At 43.0% G+C, this 25,381-nt stretch overlaps 1 protein-coding gene across 1 annotated transcript in view; it reads right to left on the bottom strand.

Annotated features, from left to right (window-relative positions):
• Positions 1-425: 425 nt before the first annotated feature.
• The window catches only part of SLC26A8 (solute carrier family 26 member 8), a 38,758-nt gene continuing 13,802 nt past the window's right edge, over positions 426-25,381 (bottom strand). The window contains exons 5-20 of the mRNA XM_019513775.1: positions 24,843-25,018; positions 23,501-23,665; positions 22,716-22,865; positions 19,104-19,186; positions 17,577-17,724; positions 16,371-16,484; positions 14,310-14,387; positions 11,968-12,063; positions 10,284-10,390; positions 7,409-7,478; positions 6,511-6,603; positions 6,290-6,424; positions 4,587-4,952; positions 3,735-3,789; positions 3,426-3,613; positions 426-1,048 (exon numbers count right to left, since the gene is read on the bottom strand). Of these exons, the coding sequence (XP_019369320.1) occupies positions 830-1,048; positions 3,426-3,613; positions 3,735-3,789; positions 4,587-4,952; positions 6,290-6,424; positions 6,511-6,603; positions 7,409-7,478; positions 10,284-10,390; positions 11,968-12,063; positions 14,310-14,387; positions 16,371-16,484; positions 17,577-17,724; positions 19,104-19,186; positions 22,716-22,865; positions 23,501-23,665; positions 24,843-25,018 (2,243 nt within the window). The 3' untranslated portion in view covers positions 426-829. The remainder of the gene's footprint in view (positions 1,049-3,425; positions 3,614-3,734; positions 3,790-4,586; positions 4,953-6,289; positions 6,425-6,510; positions 6,604-7,408; positions 7,479-10,283; positions 10,391-11,967; positions 12,064-14,309; positions 14,388-16,370; positions 16,485-17,576; positions 17,725-19,103; positions 19,187-22,715; positions 22,866-23,500; positions 23,666-24,842; positions 25,019-25,381) is intronic.

Raw genomic sequence — 25,381 nt, forward strand, 5'->3', positions numbered from 1 at the left:
AGGGAAGAATCTCTTGGATGAGTGCATTAAGGTCTCTGATACAAATGGCATTGCCATACCTCATGGAGACTGTTTCTGCCCCCAGTGTTATCCTAGCATGCACCAGACTGTACTGAGTATGAAGCTGATACTCAAAAAATAAAAATTAAAGCATTTTTTCAAATGCTACTGTACTTTTTTTTTTTAACTGTTCTTGGCTCCTAACATTGAGACTGATAAATGTTTCTCCCTTCTTTGCTGTCTCAGTGAATTCCTACTAAAAAAAAGAAAAGAAAATGATGTAATTTGCTGACAGTGGGTTATAGCTGATCTGAAAGGGATTGAGAAAAAAAATCTCAATATACTGATATCATTTTATTTTACTGCAGACACCAGCAATTCTAGGAAAATGCAGAGCATTAGTGACAAAACACTTTCTTCTGGAACTTCACTTTATTTTGCATACTGTACATCCAAAATTAATGAAACAGCACGTGTACAATCTGCTGAAAAATGCAAACATTTATTCACTAGTAAACAGTGTACAAAAATGTTCTGAGTTTAAGAACATCTGAAGTCATTCATAAAGAATTTCAGAAACACTGCCAAAATTAATTCAAAGGTTCCAAGTTTCATCTTGCAGAAAGTTAAAATTTTCCAGTTTTTTCATTGCTGAGTAGTACCCTTATAGAAAGTCCTTAATGGTAACCTGATAAACTTTGCTGGTTCACTAGAGTATTAAGTCATTGGATGGGTTGGCTGATTTGTTACATTAAGAAATTTGAAACAGATAACAAAGAAATAAAAAAGCAGTTAAGAACTACCAGATATATTACAATGGGATTCCCTGTCACTGCTTTGGATTGCTGCCTTTTTTCCAGTCCTGCCCCCAGGCCTCATCTTCATAATCTGGCTCAAGAAGCGGAGTATCCAACTGCCGGAGAACTTCCGGGTCTGTTTGTGAGTATGAGTCGAAGAGATTTGGTACCGGCTCTTCATTCAGAAGTTCATCCTCAGCAGTCCTCATAGAGAAAACATCATTGTTCTTATCCACATACTGACTTCTCTCCTGAAATGCACACAAAAGTGCTTCAGTTGCACAATGCCCAAGACAGTGGAATAAATCAAAATAAAAAGTTCAGTTTCCCCCTGTGTAGACTGAAGTGATCCAGCACTGTAACAATTTGGAAAAGAAAACTTAGAACGTTTATCTTACCGTGCAGATCCTTCCTCACTAGGAAGGGTTAAATCCTGTTTCACTTTGTGCCTAAATAGTGCACATGCCGCTGTATAACAGCAGTTTTTTACCTGCATTTTTATACATAGTTTGCCATTTAGGTTTGCTTGCACAGACCTACTGACTACTCTGGTCAGGCAGTTAGCCAGTGAGACAGAATTGTCCAGGTACATGGGCAAGGCTGGGTAAGTATCTTGCAGGCATTAGATACTAGAAGGGAAGGAAGCCCTCCCACCTTTTTAGCCCCCAAACCTACGACATTTGGCGAGCTAGGAAATCCAAGCTCCTGGCCCCCCACCTTCCCTCACTGAGAAGTGGTTTGAACCCTTGCTTCCCACTTTCCAACAAAGTACTCTCTCTAGCCGCCAAGTTATGCATTAGGCACTGCCCAGAGGCCCCTCCTCTTGGAAGCTGGCCCACTGCACCTTGTATTTAATATTCTCTGGATAAAATGGATATATGGTACAAGGATAGGTTCTGCCTCAGTGGGAGCAGGAGTCCAGACTAGAACGAAGTGCCTCCTATATGCCCACCTATGTCTTATACTCCATGGCAGCATTCATTTAATACAGACACATATCCTTTGACTTGTTTTCTTCCTCCTGGCTTCACATATCTACTCTGTCTCCCCATTGTTCAGTCAGTCAGCTTCAAGAGAAGGGCCAAACAGGATTGTGAAGCATGCCTGGCTTAGAGCATTTTGTTGGGAAGCAGAGGATGGAGGTTCTCGTTGCTTCTGGGGAGGGGAACCTAGAACCTCAGCCTCTCACTCCTTAGGCAAGTGCCCTGACTGCTAGGATAGTTGGATAAAAGGTAGGAGAGTTCTTCACCCTGTTCTGACAGATACTTGTGCATGATGATTTTATTTTATCATAGTAAGAAATAAGACTCTTAAACTGTACATAAGTGCCATAAAACTGCAATTACACAGCTACATACATGTCATTTGGGTGCATAAAGCAAAATACAGTATATCCTGCAGTGTATTAAAATTCTGTAAACCACAAAACCATCTTCTCCCAACACACACACATTACTCCTGCCACCGTATATGAAAAATAACAATATTATCAGCTTACATTTCCATGGTACTTTTTATCCAGGGGATACCAAGGTGCATTAGAGGCTACACATACATAGTGGTCACTTTGCAAATCAGTGATATGCAGCCACCTTTTCTGGGAGGAATGCAGCGGTTGTTTAATGGCATCAAATAACAGCATGCAACAATTTAGGCAAAGATATATTTTTAAAGAGAATCCTGTACGCAAATCAAACAGAAGGATACATTTAGGAAGGCTGAATTTATCCAAATTGGAAAGGACAAAATGCTATCAAACGTTTCCTGTATACAACTGATCTTGGAAGTCAGCTCCTGTTTTTACCCAAGCAGGGCTCATTATCTCATCTAGATACAGGGGAGATGGGAGACTTGTCATTTTGGAGGGACAACACTTAGGAAATTGTCTAAGTCATCTTAAGCAGGAGTCCCAAGAGCAGCTAAGCTTGGATAAAAACCTTATGTTATCACACTGTTGAAGTCAGTTTCCAAGAAGAATATGATGACTTTACACAGAGTGTATACTTTGTGTTACAGCACATTTAAAAAGGTCCTTATCACAGCACTGAACATCTTCTAAGCACTGTACAAACATTAATTAATACTTACCTGAGCCTCTAAAGTAGAGAAAAAAATGGTTACTTATCCTGCAGTAATAGTGGTTCAAGTGTGATAGCCAGTATGGATCCCCCTGTCTGCAAGTTCAGAAATTTTCCTGAGTAGCCTGGTCATGTACATACTTTGTGTCCTGTCCTCCTGTGGAGGAATATAAAGACAGGAGCAGCCCCAACCCCTGCAACTCAAAGCTTTTGACTAATGAAGATGACAAAGCAGGGATAGAGAACCCTTCATGGGATCCACACAGATAACAACCTCTCAGAGAACCACAGTTGCTATAGGGTAAGTAATTAATCTTTCTTTCTTGGCTATGCATTAATGTAGAACCAGCTGTAGGCAACTGGCAAGCACCATTCTCTCAGGATACTGGGAATGAGGAGAATCAGTTGTACTGATCAGCTAGGACCCTGGAGTCTCTTTTTCCCATACACTACTACTTATTCCCATATATCAAACTAGCTGTCAATATTTACCACTTCATATACCCCTAGGATTCCTGGACAGCGTGAAGATTTGAACTAAATACCATACCTGCTGTTCTTTTACCAGCCCTTCATTTAACTCCTGCTCAGGTTCTCCAATGCCGAGTTCCATAGGCTCCGGCATTTGCCGCTGTTCCAGGGCAGCCAGTACAGCATCATGAAGGGTTAGAAAGAACCGTGCTTTGGTGACACAGTTGTCGAAGAAATCATTCTTCTCAAAGATTGCTACTACAGAAACTTGAAAAAAAAAAGTCACAGCAAACAGCATCACTAAAGCGTTTCACTTGGGTTTAACTTATTTTGTTCCTGCAAAAAACCCAGAAAGTGGTCAATACAGCATTACTAATACTATACTTACGGTGACAGCTGGCTATCAGGACTGTGATGCCGATATTCTGGAACATATGGAAGATCTGTTGAGAGAAGTTCATATTAGGGGGGACACATGCTCTACACAGAAAAGCCTGGGCACCTAAAGGCAGGACAGAAAAGGGGGGGAAAAAAGCACTTGCTTGTAATTCTTTGCCTCCAAAAGTACTGTTTTTTCAGGAATCTCACTCAGGGGTTCTTACCTTAGCACGAAAACAGCAGAACTCTCACAAGTTCTCGGGGCAAATCATGTGCCAACCCAAACTGACCATCAAGTATCACTCTCTGTAGCAAATAAATGTTGCCATGCCATGTGTTTGTATTAGTTCCTTTGGTCATACTAGAAGTGCAGCTTCCCTGACACTAAGGTTATCACAACCCACACACAGAGTTAACAATCGAAATCAGGATTTACATTTTCAAATCCAGCAGGTGATACAGAAGCATTTCAAGCTATGCTCACACTGAAGTATCTAAATATTAATTAACTTGGTTTTACAGACAGCCTATATGCTTACGACTTTCTGAATGCTAATTAAAATTAAGGCATCTCAAGCTGGCACCCCAAAATTGGGACACAACAAACCACTCAAAATCATTCAGTGTTTCAGACAATTTAGACCAAGATGTAAGTAGAGGAAAATTACGAAAAACTAAGTGACAATAAAGCGGATTATCTTCAATGATGCACAACCACAAGGAATTTATTTTCTTTGAAGATGCAATCTGCTAGGACTTTTGCCTCAAGACTACAAAACTGAGAACCACTGCTTTAAGCTAATGAGAAACAGGATATTGGCACACTTCAGGTGCTACTTTTATATGCATTCAAGGGACTTACCTGCCGAAGTAAGTCTGAAGCTTGCAAATCCACAAACTGTACCATACTAAAGTCTAAAATAATGGTGTGAACTGGATATATCGAGCATTCTGCTGCCTGACACAACATTGTTGTGGAGTTATCCAGTCCACGGTCTAAAGGAAACAATGTTCTTTTCCCTTCATCCTTCTGCCTTCCAGCCTCAGGTCCTGCTGCCCTGCCCCTGATGTCTTCAGGCCGGCCAGGGGATAGTGCTGAGAACCCTGTTGAAAGAGTCTCAGAGCTGTGTTTACTTTCGAATTTCGACCAGCGTATCAAGTTCAGGGAAGACGATGAAGCCCCACTACTTCTGTGACTTCGCTTTACCAGTTTCTCAGTATATGGGACCTAGAATGGAGAGCATACAGTCAAGGGAATTGGTCTAGAAGGTAGAAATTTTCTTGTTATAAGATACAATATATGATATGATAATGTTGTAAATCATTCGTGGCATTTTCCTTCCCTCATGGTAGCAATGTCTTTGAGATTATGCTAAAAACAGAAGTAAATAATATGAATATGTCAATTAGCAGGAGACCCTGGTTGTGGTCAGCAGAATACCTTCAACCACCCAAGAACTGCATTGTTACCCTACTCCTTAAGATCATCATTGCAATGTCCCTCATCAATTTTACATTTTTTTATTTAAAAAAGAGAAGGAAATTTATGAAGTTTTATGCAGCATATCTTCCTGCTATGAACAAGCAGTTTCTAGTATGCATCAATGAGAAAATTGACAAGGTTTTAATTTTTTTCTTTAATAGTTCAAATATGTCAAGGCCAAACCCTTGTTTTTAAGATGCAGTGGATCTCTATACCTTAGTCCTCTTTCTAAGCCTTTTCAGCAGATAATTTTAGCTCAAATTGTTTTAAAAAGATGGAATATTGACAAGCTCCCACGTTAACTTTTACAGTAAAAAATGAGTTGAAAGTGGCTGAAAGGCTCACACACTGTGGCCCAACTCTCTGGGAGAAGGTTGATGTTCAAAACCATCCTTCCCATCAGTTCCACACATCTTTCCCAGACTAGTTTTCTTTAGGTCCACCCCCACCCTGCTCCCAGAAGTATGTTATTATCTTTAGTTAACTACCCAGCATAGTCTGAGAATTAAGAATATTTTAGTAGGATTATCCATGTCCTGAAGTCTTTTCAAGACATTTGCCTATGAATTTGTCAAGTATAGGTAGGAGGATGAGACTGACTGAATAGAAGGCATTCAATTACCACTGAATTTAAAATAAGGAAAAGAGAAATCATCTGATCATAAAGGGCGCCTGTAGACAGAGACTGTGGCTGGCAGGATTTAAGGTATTTATTGCTCCTGAGCTAGTGAATACCTAGCATAGGGACCGGCCAGAATTCTTCAGGCAGTCAGTCCCCGTTGAACCATTTGACATAATCACTTCTTTCAGTCAAGAAAAGGGAAAAAAGGTAACAATGTTGGATTTTCATATTTCAGGTCAAGTCAGCCCACAAGCAGAGTACAGTATCTATTCATCTAGGTACAAGAGTGAGCAGAAGGAACGTGCTTTTTATTTCTGATTTGCAAATATATGTAATTTTATATGCAACGCAGACAATACAGGTTTCTGGCAAGTTTATAACAGGGCCCTCAGTGCCAGAAAGTTTGGATGCCGTAGCTGGATCACTAGATAACTATTAAAAAGCAAATAAGGCTGCTTACCCTGGGTAATGGCTCAGGTGGATCACAAACACAAGCACATTTAAAATCTTTTCTCTGAACTCCAGTGTCAGACAGGCTGACTGAGATTAAAGCTCTCATTTCATTTTCATCAAGGGGCACTGCTTTCATGTCCATCTGGAAAAGTGAGTATATTGGAGAGGACTGTGTATTTCCAGAACAGCAGTTCAGAAGCAGGTGATGACAGGAAAAATGGCATTTACCTTACGTAACAAATATTCTTTGAAGTGTTTCATATTTGCAAACGAGATGGAGGAGCAGCACTGGAAGATTTTAACACCTTCAATCTCCACTGCCTGCAAGACAAAACCCAAGCGACAGAGGGCTGTCCGCACGTAAGTACAATTACTCACTTGACTCTGACAATTATGTTTACACTGTCTGTAGAGATATCCATACACACTTTAAGCTTATTGCCTTGGGTACTAGCAGCAATCTAGCCATGGAGCTCAATAAGGATAATTTACCCTGCCACATAGCAGTCTGCAGTGTAGGCATACCAAATGGGTCTCCTCTTACTATAGCTGAAAATGGTTTAGCTGCTAGAACACAGACAAGACAAACTGCTTTCAAGAGTCACTTCAGAAAGTATATTTCCTATTTGTCTACGCTAACATTTTTCTAAAATGTTCTCATCTTTGCAGTATACTACTAGGAGCATACTAATGTGGAAAGGGCCTTACTATTATCTGTGGTGGAGATAGACTATTCATTGTGGCCACAAGGGACAGGACAAGGAACAATGATGCTTGCAGCAAGGGTAATTTAGGAATAACTACTGCACTGTGAGGCTACCCAGAGAGGTTGTGAAATCTTCACCCTTGGACATTTGTAAGAGCAGAGTAGACAGACATTTGACTGAGATGGCTCAGTCAGAGACAATCCTGCCTTGAGGAAGTGGCTGGACTAGATAACCTCCTCAGGTCCCTTCCAAACCTGCTCTTTTATGATTCTGTGGTTGTTCCCTACTGCAGATATTGAACTATCTGTACAGATTTTCAAATCTTACAATGAACTGAATGTGATGGGTAACCCATGGACATCAATGTGCATGTAACAAGGATTAGAGGAGGGGGGTGGCGTGTCATTTTTTTCTCTTACTGCTTTGTAGTCAGATAAACTTCTATAAATATCCATGTGTTGAACCTGGCCCAGCATCATCATCTTCATTCTGAAACCAGATGTTTATTAGGCTTTTATAGAGAAAAGGGACAAAATAATAGCTCTCAACATTTTTGTGCCTGGAGTTCAGGGGCATTAATATTACATTGTTTTAGCCATAACCAGAGTTCTTTGTGAAAATGATCTGTACACATCCACACCCTTTGGATGCATCTGTACCCTCAACTCTCTTGAATTCTCCGTGCCAAGCCATGGAAACTCCATATAAAAGGTAGGCAAGGAAACATCTCTTCCCCACAAAATATCCTCATTATTCAACATAGCCCCTAAAGAAGTGGAGGAGGATCTGGAGTGTGGAAAGCGTGAATCTGTAGTAACATTCTACTCAAAATCCATTTACCGGTGACTTGCTTGTTCTTTGGAGTGCCATCAGTACAAATACTCACTTGTGGTAAATGTACATGCAATAACAAACCTGTAAGGTGAAAGGGATGAAGAAGATGCTTAACTGAAATATGATTGCAGAATTCCTCTTCCAAAGTGTTCATGGCATTTCAAGTCTAGCTCAGGAGAGTAATGGTGTATGTAAGTGTAAAGCAAGTGTTAAGAAGCAACTTGAAATATTTGCAGAATTGAACCATTCCCAGGGAGTGACTTAGAAGCCACCTCAGACCAATTCACATGCATTCTCATGTGTTCAGGGACTGGGATTCTCACTGGCTTACAGTTTGTGTCTGTATAAGGTGTAATCTGCTCTGACATGCACTGGCAGGACATGCACTGGCAGGAAGTAACCTCTTCAACAGGTATATCAAGATAAGCTCCAAGTATTTGGCAGTGAGAGAAATAATGGTGTTTTGTTTTGTTTAGGATAGTAGCTAAGAGCCCTTTATGCTGTCTACATCACATCTCTGGCAGTGCTGGGAGCACCTGCTCTCAAACATATCCTGCCTCTGGCTTCCCTTCACATGCACCAAACCCAGAAACACAGCAATACAAAGTCAATCCAGGAGCATCCCTGGTGCTGCCCTTCAGACTTCTGCTACCAGAGTGCTTGAAGGTGGTCATAGGAGAGACCTTGGAGCAGCTTTACTGCCATATTTCTGGCTTCGGCATAAGCAAGCAGGAGCAGGGGCGTGAGATATGTTCAAGAGTGGGTGCTCCTGGCAGCACCAAGGGCATGATGCAGACATATCTTTACTATCAGTCTTTGGTCATCTGCTCTGGCAGCAAATGTGTTCAATGAAAAGATAACAGTCTGAGACTCAAGTGAATTTTGGTAACTTCTCTGAAAGAAGGACACAGGACTGCCACCTTCTCTTTATGGAATATTTACGGGGGGACACCTGGCTGGATAGCAGCTCTGTGGAAAAGGACTTGGGAGTCTTGGAAGACCACAGACTCAATATGACTGTAGTATAATGCAGCCACACAAAAAGCCTATGTGGTTTTGGGCTGCATCAAGAAAAGCATTGGGTGCAAGACACAGGAGGTGATAGTGCCTTTCTACTCAGCACTGGTTAGGCCTCATCTGGAGCACTGTGTGCAATTTTGGGCTCCAGATTTTAAAAAAGGACATGGAGAAGTTAGAGGGGGTCCAGAGGTGGGCAACAAAGATGATCAAGGGCTTAGAAGGCAAGTATATAAGGAGAGGCTGAAGGAGTTTGGCATGTTCAGCTTGTGGAAAAGGCACTGAAATGGGGACATGATAACAGTCTTCTAATACCCATAAGGGCTGCCATAAAGAGGGAGAGCACATTTTCTCTCTTGCTGCAGAGAAGAGGATGTAGACCAATAATGTGAAGTTGCAGCAAAGTAAATTTAGATTGGAAAACTAGGACAATCTTCTTCACTGTGAAAATAATGAGGCAGTCAAATAGATTGCCTAGGGATGTTGATGACTCTCCATCACTGGAGGTGTTGGAAGAGGTTGGACAGCCACTGGTCAGGAATGATTTTGCCTCAGCTACGCCTATTTTCTACAATGGGTATTTCCCATGATTTGGGGCTCTGCTGGTTGCTCCCACCCCTCCCCCTTGTTTCTGCTATTTGTGGCAGGGTGTTTTTAAGCCTCCCCAGAGGCATTGGGTGTTGGCTACTGCTAAAGCTGGGGACTTCAACTGGGACGTGCCAATTCTTCCGCTAGGAATAAAGTCAGAGGTTCCTGGCTAGAAGGTCTTGACCTCTATTCAGGATCAGACCTATTGCTATGTTTGGGGTCAGGAAGGAATTTTACCCCATGGTCAGATTGGTATGGACTGTGGGCGTTTTTGCTTTCCTCTGTAATGTGGGGCATGGCCCTCTACCCAGGACTTCTTGAGTATATATTGACAACATTTTATAGAAGCAGGACATTGGCTGCCATGGGTCCCCTGCTTTACCTGTGGCATGTTAGGGTGTTAGTTAGGTCTATGTTGCATCAGGGTTGAGGGTAGTCTTATACAGAGTTTAGATTATGGTTGTATGGGATGGTTTGGATAGGGATGATCCTGCCTCAGGCAGGGGTTGGACAAGATGACCTCTGGAGGTTCATTCCAGCCCTACTTCTCTATGACTTCTATGACATACAGAGGGTCAGCCATTCCTGGCTGATCTTATCACAATGTACAATACATTTCAATAAATGACCCATTTTCCCATAGACTCAAAACACATAGCTCATCAGCCTGGTTAGGATGAGGTTAAGGTCCCAGTCCATGCATACACTGATGGTAAGACATTAGACAGATCTCAAGATTAGTTTGACTGAAGGCTTAACAAATCCAAAAACATTTTGGTACTAGAACATGACATACTGCTATCATCCAAATATCAGCTTAAAGAAAACATAGTGTACTGCCATAAGAACCCGTACCTGTGTGACCTCACAGTGATTATGAAGAAAGTGAACCCCATTGAGATGGCCAAGCCTATATCAAGACCGAGACAGAGAACTGCAGCAAAAGTCACAATCCAAATGACCTTTGAACAAAAGTCAGGGACAATAATATTAGCTATGACAAAGCTCAAAAATGTAGAACATGCAAAGAATACACACATCTACTCCATATCAGCCAACAGCATTCTCTCAGTCAAACCAGTAATTTAGCTGCCTCCTGTTCTGATGGACGTGTTTGATTTCTTCATAGACATTAGGGTGGAAGGGACCTCGGAAGATCAGTGAGTCCAGCCTGCCGCCCAAAGGGCAGGAAGTCAGCTGGGGTCATAGGATCCCAGCAAGATAAGCATCCAATTTGCTCTTGAAGGTGTTCAATATAGGTGCTTGAACCACCTCTGATGGCAGGCTGTTCCAGACCTTGAGGGCTCAGACAGTAACACAGTTTGAGATGGCTTCCTTTGAGTAGAAGTACTGTAAATCTTAGGAGGGTCATGGTAACTTTTTGATTGAACTATCCTCAACATTATCACTAAGCGGGAAGATAGAGGAGTCAAAAATGGTAACAAGGGAAGTGTCTCTGCTTTACTCTTGGAACAGCTTTAGCCTGAAAATGATCACAGGCAGGCCTGAATGACCAAAGGCGATGAGAATTTCCAATTTAGTTGGAGCTCCATCAATTCAGTACCAAGGAGCCTTTTCAAAAAGAAGTCTTATGCTAAGATCTTTAGTGGAGTAACATGAAAATTATTCCTGGTATGGCCAACTGAAGAAAGTACAACCACTCTTACCGGCTGTATTTTTCCAACAGTCAAAGGTAATATCAGCAGAGATCAACAACCTTTTCCTTATTAGAGATGTATTTCTTCCATATTAGAGGAGGCAACCTGTTCAGGTGAGCTACTACAGCCCACAGACTCAATGAGGCTGCGAGTTGGTGTTGCAAGTTCATAGACTATTACAAAGCATTGTTTCTAGCTACAAGACTTTCTATGGAATAGATTACCCAAATTTCATCATATAAATGTATATGCAGGCTGCTACAAACAGTGGCTTCCCTTGCCCCTTCTATCAAAAACACAGCGCTGTCTGACCTCAGTGAAAATAGAAGATCTCAGTACTGAAAATCAACTCCTCAGTTTAATTTCCTTCCTTTTAGTAAACAGAACTCTAAAAGAGTGCATCTACTTATTGTTCTGGTTTTTATCCAATAATGAACAAGATCATATCCGAGCATTCAGCATTTGCTTACTTCAAGTTTTTCTTGAGAGCATGTTGTTGGTTTCTAACATTTGCATAATTAAAAAAAAAAGGTACATTTATCATATGTGGTTGTGCATGGCCGATTTCTAGGAGAGACTGTTTCCTTCAGCCTCCAGTCAATCATAAAGCTCCTGAACAAATGCCTCCTGTAATACTCTGAGGGCATCAGCAATAACAAGCTCTCTCAATGCTGAAGTAGCTGCAAACAGATTTGCATAACTGCTTTAATGCATCCAGCAGCCATTTCTCTTTCAGTGAATTCCTCCCCCCCTTTTTTTTGCTAAATGGCCATTTTTCCAAGAGCACCTGCATTGTTATGTTTTCCCCCTTTGCCTCCCCAAAAGGTTTGTTTCTTCCTTAAAGCTCCCTCTAATCACTGGATTAGTCTTTCAACACTTACTAAATGATACTTATCTTGCCTCCACAGGGTGGGGATGTCCAGAAATTTTTCAAGAAATGGAAACATGTTGACCATTACAATAGCAGCTAGGACAGCCTACACAAGTCAGAGAAAAATAGCACTTATTCTCCTATTAATTCTTTGTGGAACTCTGACCATGCTAAGTTATGAAGACAGTGGCTAGATCAGCTGCTAAATTAAGGCCTTGAAATATCCACATTCCAATAATTGCCATGGATACATATGACTAGAACGTCTTCTGATTTTTAAACCCTTATTCAATTTGTGTATAGTCTCTTGTCTAATTACATAAGAGCTTCTGCCAGTATAATTGGATCTTACTATGTGTTAAATTCCTCTACAGTATTCTTCAGTGAATCATTGTAAATATCCCTGTGCTTCTTGAAACACTAAAGGAAAGCCAATTCTGCGTTACTGAAGTACATACTGCTGTTTCAAAGAGTGGTTTCAGTTAGCTCCAGCAGCTCACAACTAGATAGAGGAAGCTATTTGACATAATTTTTCTTTCCTTTGTAGATAAGTGAATAGGAAGTGGGTGGGTAACATCCACTTTGTCAAGTAGCTCTGAGGAAGAGTAAGTTCCCTATCTCATAAAGAGCCCAGATGACAAATGGAAGTAATGCTCAGTCCCATGTCCCCTATTTAAAACCTTCAAAAGAATAAAAAGATCTACAGGAAAGATTACAGAAAAGACAGAAAAAAAAATGGTTTACTCCAAAGAATATATAGTTGATAAAATGTAATTATAGTCTCGCATGGCAACATAAGGTCTGCAGGAGACTATGTTTGCAACCATATGGTTTTGGAATAAGTCTCAAAATCCAAGCTGGTATCCCCAATTTTCAGCTGGAAGGTTTTTTGTTTCTATTTTTTTTTTCACATCTCAGCCTCATCTAAAGCACCAATCCTGCAAACACTTATTTGTGCATGGATGTAGCTCACAGATGCCTACAGCTCCATGGGAGGTTGTGTGCACAAGTTTGCAGATATGCAGAGGCACAGATATTTCTGCAATGACTTGGATGTAGACCATTGCTGTAAAAGCCTCAATTTGGCAGTGGCTGTGTGAGGGCTAACACGGTAGCTACTGGCCATGTAGCAGGGGACAGGAGGCAGGTGAGAAGGGAATCCTGCCTCTGGCTGGAGTCAACAGCCTTTGGATGAGCCCAAATAGAGCACATCTGCCTGCCACAATTCTGACACTCACATCCATAGTCAGTGCTCAGGGCTTGTGTCCTGGTTACACTACTGCAGATATGTAACTGCAATGGGAAGTGAAACATCCTTTAAAAATGATGGATTCTGGGTATGAAGTTTCATTCATTTTTTAACCAAGGAACTTAAGATCTTTCTAAAGGTAGTATACCTCCCTACTCCATCAGAAAGGTGCAAAAAAAAAGCAGCATCGCCAGTTTGGTAGAGGACCGTTTGAAATTGCGTAACCAGTTCCTTTCTGACTGTGTCTCCTCAGAACTGTAGCTGAAAAAGGGAAGTTAATTCAAGCCAAGGAAGAGTAATGAGGCTGAGCACTGCAGCACAGCTGTCAGCAGGGGAAAAGGCATTGCCTGTGAAGAGACTGCCGAGCCCATAGCTGGTGGAACCAGAATCTGCAGAGGGCCTGTGTCAGTAAGGACCATAGTACATGGCTCCACTTAACAGATGGCCTGCAGTAGTATGGACCAGGTGGCAGAGGGACTGCAGCTGTGAACAGCAAGTGGAAGCCGAAATCCCAAAATAGGGGCAGAGGTGAAGACTTCCTGGGAGACTGAGGTAGGAAGTGGTCTAGGGGGGTCTGTGGAGCTATGAAAGGAGATTAGACTGTGGAGTTATTCTTACAGCTGTTCAGGACCATTGTCTGGGACCCAGAGAAAGCGGTGGTCCTGGGTCCTCCTACCTCAGTCTCCACTTGCTGTGATGGGTGTTTTGATGCTGCCTATCAGGCAAGTGTGGGAATTACTGCAACAACTGACTGGAGCAGTGCACACACTACAAGAGAATGAGAGACTGTTCATGGAAAGAACCGTTGGGTATTTTTAGCCTGATGGGTTGGGTGCTGCTGCCTGGTGAAAGAACTACACGAGCAGGCAGAAGTACCCATCTCCCGACCTTTCACACTAAATGGGTAGAGCTGAGTGAGATGCAACGTATTTTACCTGGAGTTTGAGCCTTCCCAGAATTAGGGGAGTCTGAACCTATAATTTGATATGATCCAGTCCCTAGAAACATTTTACTGTAACTTAATCATAACTCATCCCTGAAGATCCTTTCCTATTCTTAGTCATGGTAACAACCTACTTCCATTCTATTTGATGCTTACTTACATTGGGCAGAGCCTGGAAAAAGTATCCTAGTTTCTGCACTAACACCAGCATTATGGATGCTCCAATCAGTGCTGCAAGCTGAACACAAATATTGTATTAGAAATGCTTTTCAGAAATGAATTCCTGAAGTCTCAGGTTGTGTAGCTGCCTGCAGTGCCTCTTCCTGAGGCAATAAAGGAACGCAGGTTTCCACACTTAGGTAAGAGACAGTTCTTACACAGCCCCTCCAAAACTGCAGGTCTTAATGCTTCTATGAGCTATCCCAGGTGGAAAATGACAGATAATAAGGAGTTTCCTCAAATAGTTTGAATCCTGTCTTGGCCAAAACGTGAGCAGTCTGAAGGCATATCTCAATACCTGTAAGAGTTTGGCCACCACTGGGAGCAGATAATCTAAATTACTCAGGCAGAACATCTCTCCACTGGTGAGATGCAGTTGGTATAATTGCTCTGAGGAACTAAAAAGGTTGGGTCATACTTTATTCTGAAGTTGGCTGTGTCAGATTGACTGACTGACTGTACGGCTTTACTTCTGACTAATTATTCCCAAAATTCTGGTACTCAGCTACTCAGTGAATGTATGCCAAGTCTGGGAGTCTAGCAGGTCTTATGGACTTAATAGTCCTGAGACCATAAGGATCTTATAACTGGGAAACCAGAGCTGGTGCAATGCTTAGAGCCAGTCTCTGTAAAAACAGTGATAGAAGAAGTCCTAGCTTTCCTGAAGGCTGAAAGCATGGAGAGATTACAACATAATTAACACCTTGGGTGGCAATGAAACAAAAGGTGAGTATCCTTACCATCAGACACACCTATCAGAAACCATTAGGTGGCTATCCTTGGAAGTGAGACTAGGCATTGTGAATCACAAGTGAAGGGAGGTGCCTACATTCCTGAGAAGGGTGGGAATTCAGGTACACTGACTTTTCCTACTGGCTACCTTTAGATGCCTTGTGGGGTGCCAAAATCTAATTGCTCTTTGGCACCTCTGAAGTCTATCCATTGATTGTACAGGAAGTGTAAGCACCTAACCTGGTCAAACTGAATTATCTTCTGGAGAAAGGAGCCTAATACTTCAGCACTGTAACACCTCTGAGCAGGCACCTAATTGAAATATATTTTTTTAATTTAAATTTTCTGTATTCCAAACCCAATTAGCCAAAACAAATTCCAAATCTGTGAGTCAGTCCACCCCCATCTGGGGCTTCAGATGTTCCCAAAACCTTTGGCAGGCATCCTACTTGCAAGTCCAAGCCCGGAAGCTTGGGGTTTGGATGCCCCTGAGTTTCACTTGCCCCCAGCTATATGGCCCCAAGGAGCAAGCTAGGGAGGAGTCTCCCATTTCCATAAAGTAGGCATAAAGCCAAGATTAACTATGCATTACCTATGTGGGTACTATCCCATGCCAGCATAGTCCCCTGGTGTAACTAGGAAGCCACCATTGTGATCATGGTATTTCCCCTGCCAGGTAAGCATAGGACTACACTTGATCTGAGCCCTCAAGAGGCCAAGAAATAATTCTAGCTTGTAATCTTTTATTACACAATCACATACTATTCCTTCTTCATGACCTGTATCTTGTTCACTGTGCAAAAAAGTCCACAAAAGCAGCATGGGGACAGAAGTTACATTTGTTGCGTGATCAGCCCCTTGAAAGCACTCTACAACCAAGCCCTGACAGAAGTGCATGGCTGCAGAGTGTTTTAAAAGTGCCCGATTGCATGACAAATTAACCCTCATGTGAAAGTGCCTTCATTAACTTCCGTCTGATTGGGGCACCCACCCTCACTCCAGCACAGGCTGGACAAATGCCAGCCTGAGCTCCCTCCCCTCGCCTCCCTTTTCCCCTCTCCCACCATGCAGACAGCACTGGAGCTGGGAAGCTGGGTCAGTTTAACTCATGGTGCTCTCTGTGAAGTGAAAAATATTTTTTTGTGAACAGAAGTTTGTAAAGTGTCTGGATGAAAAGCAAGCCCTGATGAAATCATAGCAATCTAGACAAGTCTTTGGAAACCTGACCTCGTGATGGGGTGTTGCACCTCACAAAACTAGATGAACTTACCTGTGTTTTCCCACCTGTTTTCTCCTGAATGACAGTCCCAGAAAGAGCAGAGCTCACTGTAAAGCTCTTGAAAAATGAACTGAGGACATTGGCTAGCCCCACAGCTAACAGCTCCTGTAAAATAAAAACCAAACAAATGACATGCAACCCCCAAACTGGCTACTTATCAGAGCAGAAGCATTCTGAGAATTAAACTTTTGCACTTTCCCAATTGCTGGATGAATGCCTGTGCTGCTACACATAGGGAAACTCCTGGAAAGCAATGCCTGCTATCGCTACACAAGCTCCCTTTCATAGCACCAGATGTTTGCAGCTGATGCTACAACAGGACCATATGGCCCCCAACAACATCAATTCCTTCTTTAAACAAGTCATTTGAGAGTGAACTCTAAGTCACTGAACTAATAACATCCTAGTGAGTAACATGCCTCAGTACAGTCTAATATGCCCACACAAATATAATCTGGAAAGGAGCTTCCCTTCACATTACTCCACAAAGGCTATGCAAGACATTATCCTGACTTCCTAACTGCCTTAGCTCTGGCTGAAAAAAGCCTCAAATCTTCCTAACAAACTAAATATTAAACAGTGCAAACTACCTCCCACTGCTCCTATGGTGCCATTGTTACTGTGCCGTCATTTAGTACTTCCTAAAGGAAGTTTAGATCTAAAGTCTTTGAAAGCACCCCTCTGGACAGAAAAAATCCCATGGGTAGTTCTAGAAAGGAAGGAATCTGGGCTGCTTAGCTCTTTTATAACTTCAGCTAATGTTTTAATGACTGTACAGCCCCAATGCTCACAGTGCTCCATGCAGGTCCTCAGCTTTGCTGGTACCAGTAAGAGATACATCCCACAAGTAGAAATATACAGTTACCATATTATAGAAGCAACAGATATTTTAGCTCAGCTTCTCCCTCCCCACACTCTCCAATTTATCTCCATTCAGTTGCAAAATATCTCTATGAACATATGATTGGTTTCAGGAAGGTTGCTTATTGCGTTACCGCCTCATCTCCTGTCTTGCTTCAGATAGCCAGGATTACATTGCTCTTCCTCCCATAAGAAAGACAGCCAAATTACAGCAAGAGCACTAGTTTAAGTTTTTGCTCTGCTCTTCCTACCACACTCTCAGATATCTAGTGACTTGGATATGTGGATGAGTCCAGTTTGGCTGGTTTAGGAAGTATGTGGGGGCTTTGCTCTTACCTGGTTGCTGGAGATGTTGTAATTGTGAATACAAGCATACCTCTTTCCCACAAAAACAAGAAGGAAGTAGCTTACAATAGCCAGGGAGAATGAATGGAATACAATCCTGTTCAAATTGGATAAGTCTGGCAGTGTAGGCGGCAGAAACCTGGAACAGCAGAGAACTGGTAGTTTTAGTCTCCTTCTGTGCAATATGCTTACGCCCATGACCAAAACTGAAGACATACAATACCCCATAGGAGAGGCACTAAATCTTACAGGATTGGACACCGCTATCTTTGACATGTCTGAACAGCAGTGTGATTCAGTAAATGGTGTGGTATGGTATGGTCTTTAAAATGTTAGGAAAGGGAGGGATCAAAATGCTTACAGCTCACCTCTTCCCAAGCAGCACATGCACAACAGCTGGGCAGGATGCTAAGCATTACCTTATGCACTAGGCAGAGGCCTGACCAATGCACACAATGTCATTGCATATCACATGGGATGAATGAGATAGTTATTGGCTTGTGGTATATCCAAACTCCCTTAACTGTCTTTGACAGCACAGGTTGTTGCTATTTGCAACAGCAATAAGTATATCCCCCAAATCCCACCTCCCACAGACATTTTCCTTTGCCAGGATAGGATCGATCCTGGACCTTCTATCTGGTTTTCACTGCTAATTTTCAATATCTCTATACCCCAGTTTTAACAGGTATAGAATCAAGATACTTAATTTATACATTGCAAGGATATTATGGGTCTTAAACTATTAAGGTCTGAAAATACTTTAAATTCACTGAAAAGAAAGCCCCATTCACTGTTCATTGTATGGAGGCGGAGGAGGGGAAGTTCAGAAAAATAGAGGAGCACATCCAAGAACCTTGTTCTAGCCACATAAAGGATTGAAAAGTGTTGTCCCATCTACCTTTTTCACTGACTTCACTTTAAACCAGAAATTAAATTGTTCCATGGTGGGAGGACTTTTGGACATAAGCATCAGTAAAGCATTGTTTAATCAGAGAACATATGCTGGAGGCCAGGACCAACTAAAATGTTTTTCCTGTTGTTCAACAGTAGGGACAAAGGTTTGTCCCAACAATTCTCCTGCTTGCTGCTCCTATTTATTTATTTTAATGTACAAATTACTCATGGTGCTTTTAGTAACAAAGCACAGTTTCACATCTTTTATTTTTTAGGCTTTACAATATTGGCAGGTAAAAATAGGTGCCGATATTCAAAAACCCTAATTTCCTTCCCTGTATTAAAAATAAACCCAGATATCACTAAAGTAAATTTTAGAAACTGAATTTACTTTTTCTTATATACTCTTGTTTAGTTTTGCCCTTATTAGTTTAAACAATGGATTTGACCTAATTTTGTCTCTGGCAGGACTATGCATAGGCCTGTGCTTGTTGGGATAAAGGAGCCTTTGCTTCTATTTCACTGGTACAAAATCAGTCTGAGTTAGATTTCAGGAGGGAGTGAAAGTGTTCTCTCTCTCTCTCAACATCATAATAAAATTCATAGCTGGAGATTACTAACCTGAGTGGAACCATTTTGGCTACACCTGTACTGGATTCAGCACGGAGAGGAATATAATTAGAGATGATGGCGATCGTGACAATCTGAGAAATAAAAAAAGAAAATTATGATTATTGATTGTAAATTTGGGGGGGGCAGGAACTGTTTCTTCATGCATGTTATGAAATCTTCCCTATGAAATATGCCATGAAAAAGTTGTTTTTGGTTTTATTAATTCTATCATAACTAGAAACTGTTTGATATTCTGCAGAAAGAATCACAGGAGCTATATTCCAATGTAAGAGTGCCTTTGAATCAACTGTGAAACATCCTTTTAAGTAACATTTTTTACTTCTGGCCCTTCTGAGCCTTTTGCAGGTGACAATGATTATAGTGTAGTTATATCAAAGGTGCCTTATTACAGTAATAAAATGCATTTCTAATTCTGACCTAGTTTATTTTTACTTGACAATTTTTGAACAAAGGACTGAAGATTTTCTTTCCACAGTTGTTAAATTATTTAGAAAGCAGGATGGATCCCCATTTACAATCCCCAATAATGGGCTTCCACGTAGCCAATGGTTCAAATGCTCCATATTACATAGAGGGTACCAAATGGCCCTTTCTTTTGCTGAAGCCTGTGTTGGACTCACAGGGTGCGTCCACACATGCAAGCACATGCACTTGCAGCAACTCAAATAGAAGCAGTGCAAATTGAGCCAGGGCTTTTTGCCTTGGTGCACATGCTCAGACATGCACTTTGTTGTGGAGGAAACTGTGCCACTTGGGGCAAAATAACCCTGCCTGGCTCCTCCCAGATCTGCAGGCAGGGGGAGCCTGAACCTGGGGCCAGCACCTGTGCTGTCTCCAGCAGTATATAAAAATGCCCTGTCCTGGCCCCATCTGTACAAAAAGCTGCCCTGGCAAGCAGCTCAGGGCTACTCACTCTCAAGAGCTTCTGGGACCGGCCACTTGGTACCTGGAGACACTACCCCTTGTGCCAGCTGGACTGCTGAAGCAGCATACCAAATCCATTTAAACCCCCCCAACAAAATCCATGTTTTTCCACAATTAAACCAAGACCACTCTATACACACACACATCTAGAGAGTGAGAGAGACAGAGATCAGTTGGGCAATGCCTTATTGGTATATTTACAATGTTAAAGCAATGTGGAAGCCTACCAGTGTCTCTATTGTCTTGATAAAATAAACTCTAAATACCTATATGTGTTGATGTGTACTTTTGGGTTTCTTTGCACATGATAGGTGTGTGATGAGGGGGATGTGGTGTTTGCAGGAAGGGGGTGGGAAGGGGTGTGGGCGAAGGCAGGTGGGTGTGTGTGGAGAGATGTGGGTTGGTGTGTGGGTAGGTGTGGGGCGATTGCTGGGGGGAATGTGGGGGACCTTGTCGGGGGGCTGCTCAGGCAGGGTGGGTCCCCTGGCCCCCACAGGGTGCAGCCGCCCCACACAGCACATGGAATGCCCCTCCACAGGGCCCCAGCTCCCACCTGGAGGGCCACAGCTCCTATCCACCACAGGGCCACAGCCCCCCGCCCAGGGTTCCAAGCACCTTGGAGGGCCACAGCCCCCCCCACCCAGAGTCCCAGCTCCCCCTGGAGGGCCACAGCCCCCCCTGCCCAGGGTCCCTGGCACCCTGGAGGGCCACAGCCCCCCTGCCCAGGGCCCATAACTTACCTTCAGCAGCAGCAGCGGGAGTGGGGCACTCTGAGCCATGGCAGCAGGGCCTGGTGCGGCACGCAGGGACCATGCACTGGGCCCTGTCGGGTCCTGCCAGTCCTGGGGCTTCTCTGCCGCCCAGCAGGGCCCAGTCGTGGTGACAGGACGCAGAGCAGGATGCAGGGACCATGTGCTGGGCCCAGCCAGTTCCTGGGGCCTCTGCCGCCTGGCTGGGCCAGGTCATGGTGGCAGGACCTGGCGTGGCACATGGGGACTGTGTGCCGAACCCAGCCAGGTGCTACTGCCTTTGGGCCCCTCTGCCGCCTGGCTGAGCCATTTCCATGGACACAGGACCTGGCGTGGCGTGTGGGGACCGCACGCCGCACCCAGATGGGTCCTGCCAGGCTGGGCAGCAGGAGCAGCCCCAGGGCCAGCAGGACCCGTCTGGGCGCAGCGTGTCGTCCCCGCGCATTGCACCAAGTCCTGCTGCCATGGTCCTGGCCCGGCTGGGCAGCAGGAGCAGCCCCAGGGCTGGCAGGACCTGTCTGGGCCCAGCACACAGTCCCCGCATGCCATGCTGGGTCCTGCTGCCAAGGGTCCTGGTCTGGCTGGGCAGCAGAGGGACCCCAGGGCTGACAGGACCCAGCTGGGCGTGGCATGCAGTCCCTGCACACCGCGCCAGGTCCTGTCTGTACCCTGCTGTGCCTGCGGGGGGTGGGGCATGGCAGGACCTGTGCCAGCCCCGTGTGGCTTACTAGTCTGGCTTTGCACCAGAGCAGGTCACACGGCTCCAGGAGGCATTGGTCCTGTGCATCCCTCTCAGAGCACTGTGACCTGCTCCAGTGCAAACCCGGACTAGCAAGCTGCACGGGGCTGGGCTGGGTCCATACCCCCTGCAGCCCTGGGGACATCGCCCCTGCCACTCTCCAAATCCCCTCACATCCCCTGCCACCTCTCACCCACCCACTCCCATGAACACCTCCCCTGCACTTACCTTGGGTAGCACCGGGGTCTGAGGCAGCAGGAGAACAAAAGAGACGCTCTGGATGACACCACAGCATCTCTTTTGGAGGACTGACTCCATGGCACTGTCTGGGACCGTGCCTTGCTCTGTTCTTCTGCGGAGCGGTTTTTTTAGACCCCTGGATATCCAGAGGCGTAATTTTCTCCCTGCGCTGTAAGTTTGCAGCACAGGGAACAATTTTTCTTTCCCACACGTGCCTCTTGCCCCATCTTAAACCCCTTTGAGGTGGGGCAAGAGGCACGTCGTCTGGACGTGCCCACAGTATTTTATTCCTCAGGGTACCTTTGACCATCTAATAATCAGACTTCTAGGCTGAGCAAAGAGGCCAGTTTTACTTTCAGTCTTTTTTGACTGTTCTCTTTCCCTTAATTTATTTCCTAATTAAAAAAAAAAAAGAGTACAAGAAAAAAGACACTGACAACAGCTAAATTTGAATTCACAACTGGAAACTCTTTAGAATGAAAAGAATTGAGCACTCCAATTTCTGAAAAACTTCATGCTGAGACCTGCATTCTGAACCCCCACGTTCAGGAGGTACGATTCTAGTTTTGTCCACAATAAAGAAGAAAATTTCATATTGAATCCAGAATGTGGATTTGTTTTGGTTTGATCTGTCTTTGTACTGTAGTTTTAATTGATATAGCACTCTACATTAACTAATCTTCACAGTTCCCAGTGAGGTAGGAGGTGGTCTGATTTTCATGTAACAAGGAGCAAAACTGAGACAGAAACATAGCAGATCACCTGCAAATCAGTGAAACAGCTAATTATGAAACTCTGAAGTTCCTGACTATGAAGTTCCTGTGTCACAACATTGTGCTCAGACCACCATGTTCAAACCACAAGATTAAGTTCTTTCTGTTACAGTAAGTTTCTGCTGCTCTATATACTAATTTTAAGTATGACAACAGAGGTGTGGAAAACACTTACCATGAGAAGTTCCATAGGAAATTCAATAGGATTATGCTTATAAGTTATCTTGATACATTTGCTGACCCGTAGCATGACTACGCAGACCAAAAAAATCAATATACTGGTGGAATTAGCCTTTGGCAGTGCCATGCTGTAATACAACAGATTCTGAAAGGGAAATGTTATAGAGAGGATCAGCAAGGGCTATTACAGACATTTGCATGTTCCAACAGAACGATAAATGGATGCTCTTGTATTTGAACTGATAGGCCCACCTGATACAGAATTAAGTATCTTTAGTGAAGATGGGGAAACAGATAGTAAAAACAAAGCAAAATATATTTTCTCAATATCTCTACAGTCTTAGTAAAAAATTTAGACTGGCTATCAGGAAGAGCTTCCTACCTATGAGGGTGACTAAACATGAGAACAGATTACCTAGACCGGTTATGGAATCTCCAGCCTTGGAAGTTTTTAAGAGCACGTTAGAAATACACTTGGATGAGCTGGCTTCAACAGGGGGAATCCTGGCTAGATGTGGGGCGGAGGGAAACTAGATTACCTTCTGATGTACTTTCCGGCCCCGTTTTCTATAATTCTATATGGATACTCTACATACCGTATTCCCTCTATCCTTTTACCTCCAAAAAACCTACATAACCTGTACAGCACGTAAATTGAGATTTGCATAGATTTCCCTTAGCAACTGACTTGCACTGAAATGATTTTATTTTCTGAAGCCATTTCTACCTTCTCTCTCCAAGATGCAAACATTTCTTTGAGCCAAAATTGGGTTTACTCACATAGAAAATAGCCAAGGGTCCCACATGGAAGTCAATCACAATCCCAAAAATGAAGGTGAACTGGGATACAATGACATGCAGTGCGGCTGCGGTGAGGTAAGCATCAATGAGGGTCTTTGGCAGATAGGTTGTGACAAAGCCCAAGCAAAAGCATCCTAAAAGCAACTGAAAGGAAGGCAGGACAGGAATAAGAAGCTGATAACACACACAAAAAAAGAGTGTGTTCCTAAGCAAGCCTTTTGTCACGTGTAGTCATTGTATCTCCTACATCTTTTTTGCACAATAAGTCTAAAATACTACCAAATCAGAACAGTAGCCATTTGTCCCTTTGTATATTTATACATAACTAGACAGAGGTGAGATAGAGCTAGTTACCCATGTTAGTCTGAAGTCAGGCAGAAGTCAGGGTAAAGGTGCATTTTATAGACTAACTAAATCAAAATGCGTAAGCTTTTCTGACCAAAAACAGCTGATGAAATGAGCTCCTGATTACAAAAGTTTATGCATCTCTGATTTAGTTAGATAAAGGTGCATCAGTAGAGAATCTATATAAGGATTAACTTTAAATATTCATTTTTATCAAAGGGAATTCTCTGAGCCCCATATTCTATCAGATGGATTAGGAATAACTCCTAGAGTAAAAAAGTGGACATAACAGATTAAAATTGAGTACAAAAGTCAGGAAGTATAAGAGTAAATTATTATAACAACAATGTAGTTGGAAAAAATAAAATGAAATACAAATATCAAAAAGTTGAAATGCAGAATTAAGGTTAAAATGTACAAGTAACCCAAACATTTCAAGTGTGAAAATCCACTGACCAATTACCAGGCTATCTGATATCCCTAGCAAGATCCAAGACTGAATAAATAGGGATCAGTGACCTATAAATAATCTTAAAGGTGAGGTCAAAATGCTGAGATTGATGCACCAGAAAATGGAGAGCCAGTGAAGAGTGTCAGATGGGAATGCATGTGTAAAAGAGACATGATGAGAGCAACAGTTTGCAAAGGGGAAGTTTTAGCAGTTGTGTTTTGAGTGGACTAGAGAGGAAGTATTCTGAGATGTCAGAGAGGAGATGCCTGCAGTAGTCAAGAATAAATATAAAGGTTTAAACAGAAGTTCTTGTTGTATTGATAGAAAGAAAAAAATGATACAGGAAATACCATGGAGGAAGAGATTCCAAGATTTGGACATATCATGACTATGAGAGTCATGGGGTACAGGTGCTTTGAACATGTCATGGACCTTGGTCAGAAATCAAGGGAGAAAAGAGACACCCTCATATTCCATGCAGTACAAAAATATTCAAATGTAGTCAAAGACACATCCCACTTTTACCTGAATGATCCCAGTCAAAAAGGTTGTCGATGCAGTAAGATTTAAGGCATCCAGGTAACTCCTTATATAATTCTCATCTGAGAAATTGGCAAAACTATGATTAGGCGAAAGTGACAGGCTGAAGTTCAGAGTCTTCACAATGTCTGCCACCATTGCATTCAGGATGCTGAATGAACCTGGGACCAACAGAAGCAGAAAAGAAGAGACATGTGATTCCTGCAACCAAGATGAGGTTGCAAGTCACAAGTCCATGGTTCCTTCTCTCGTCGTCAATCGGTGCACTAGATTCATCCCCATAAGTGCACATTTTAATATCTGCCTGTAATACCATTAAACAACTAAAAGCTGGCCACTGACTCCCCAGCCTAAATGATTAGGCATCCATTTATAGTTAGGTCAATTGGAAGCGGCCTCTGGCACAAGTCCAGAGTGGTGCTCACATTCACACCTCTGGAGCTGTAGCAAGATATCTTAACTACCCTGCAAACGTAGGTTCAGCCTCTGGATTGTGGACTCTCCAGGACTTCCTTCTGATTCAG

The sequence above is a fragment of the Gavialis gangeticus genome, unplaced genomic scaffold (genome assembly GCF_001723915.1).
Source record: "Gavialis gangeticus isolate Ggan-Ray unplaced genomic scaffold, GavGan_comp1, whole genome shotgun sequence".
Lineage (NCBI taxonomy): Eukaryota > Metazoa > Chordata > Crocodylia > Gavialidae > Gavialis > Gavialis gangeticus.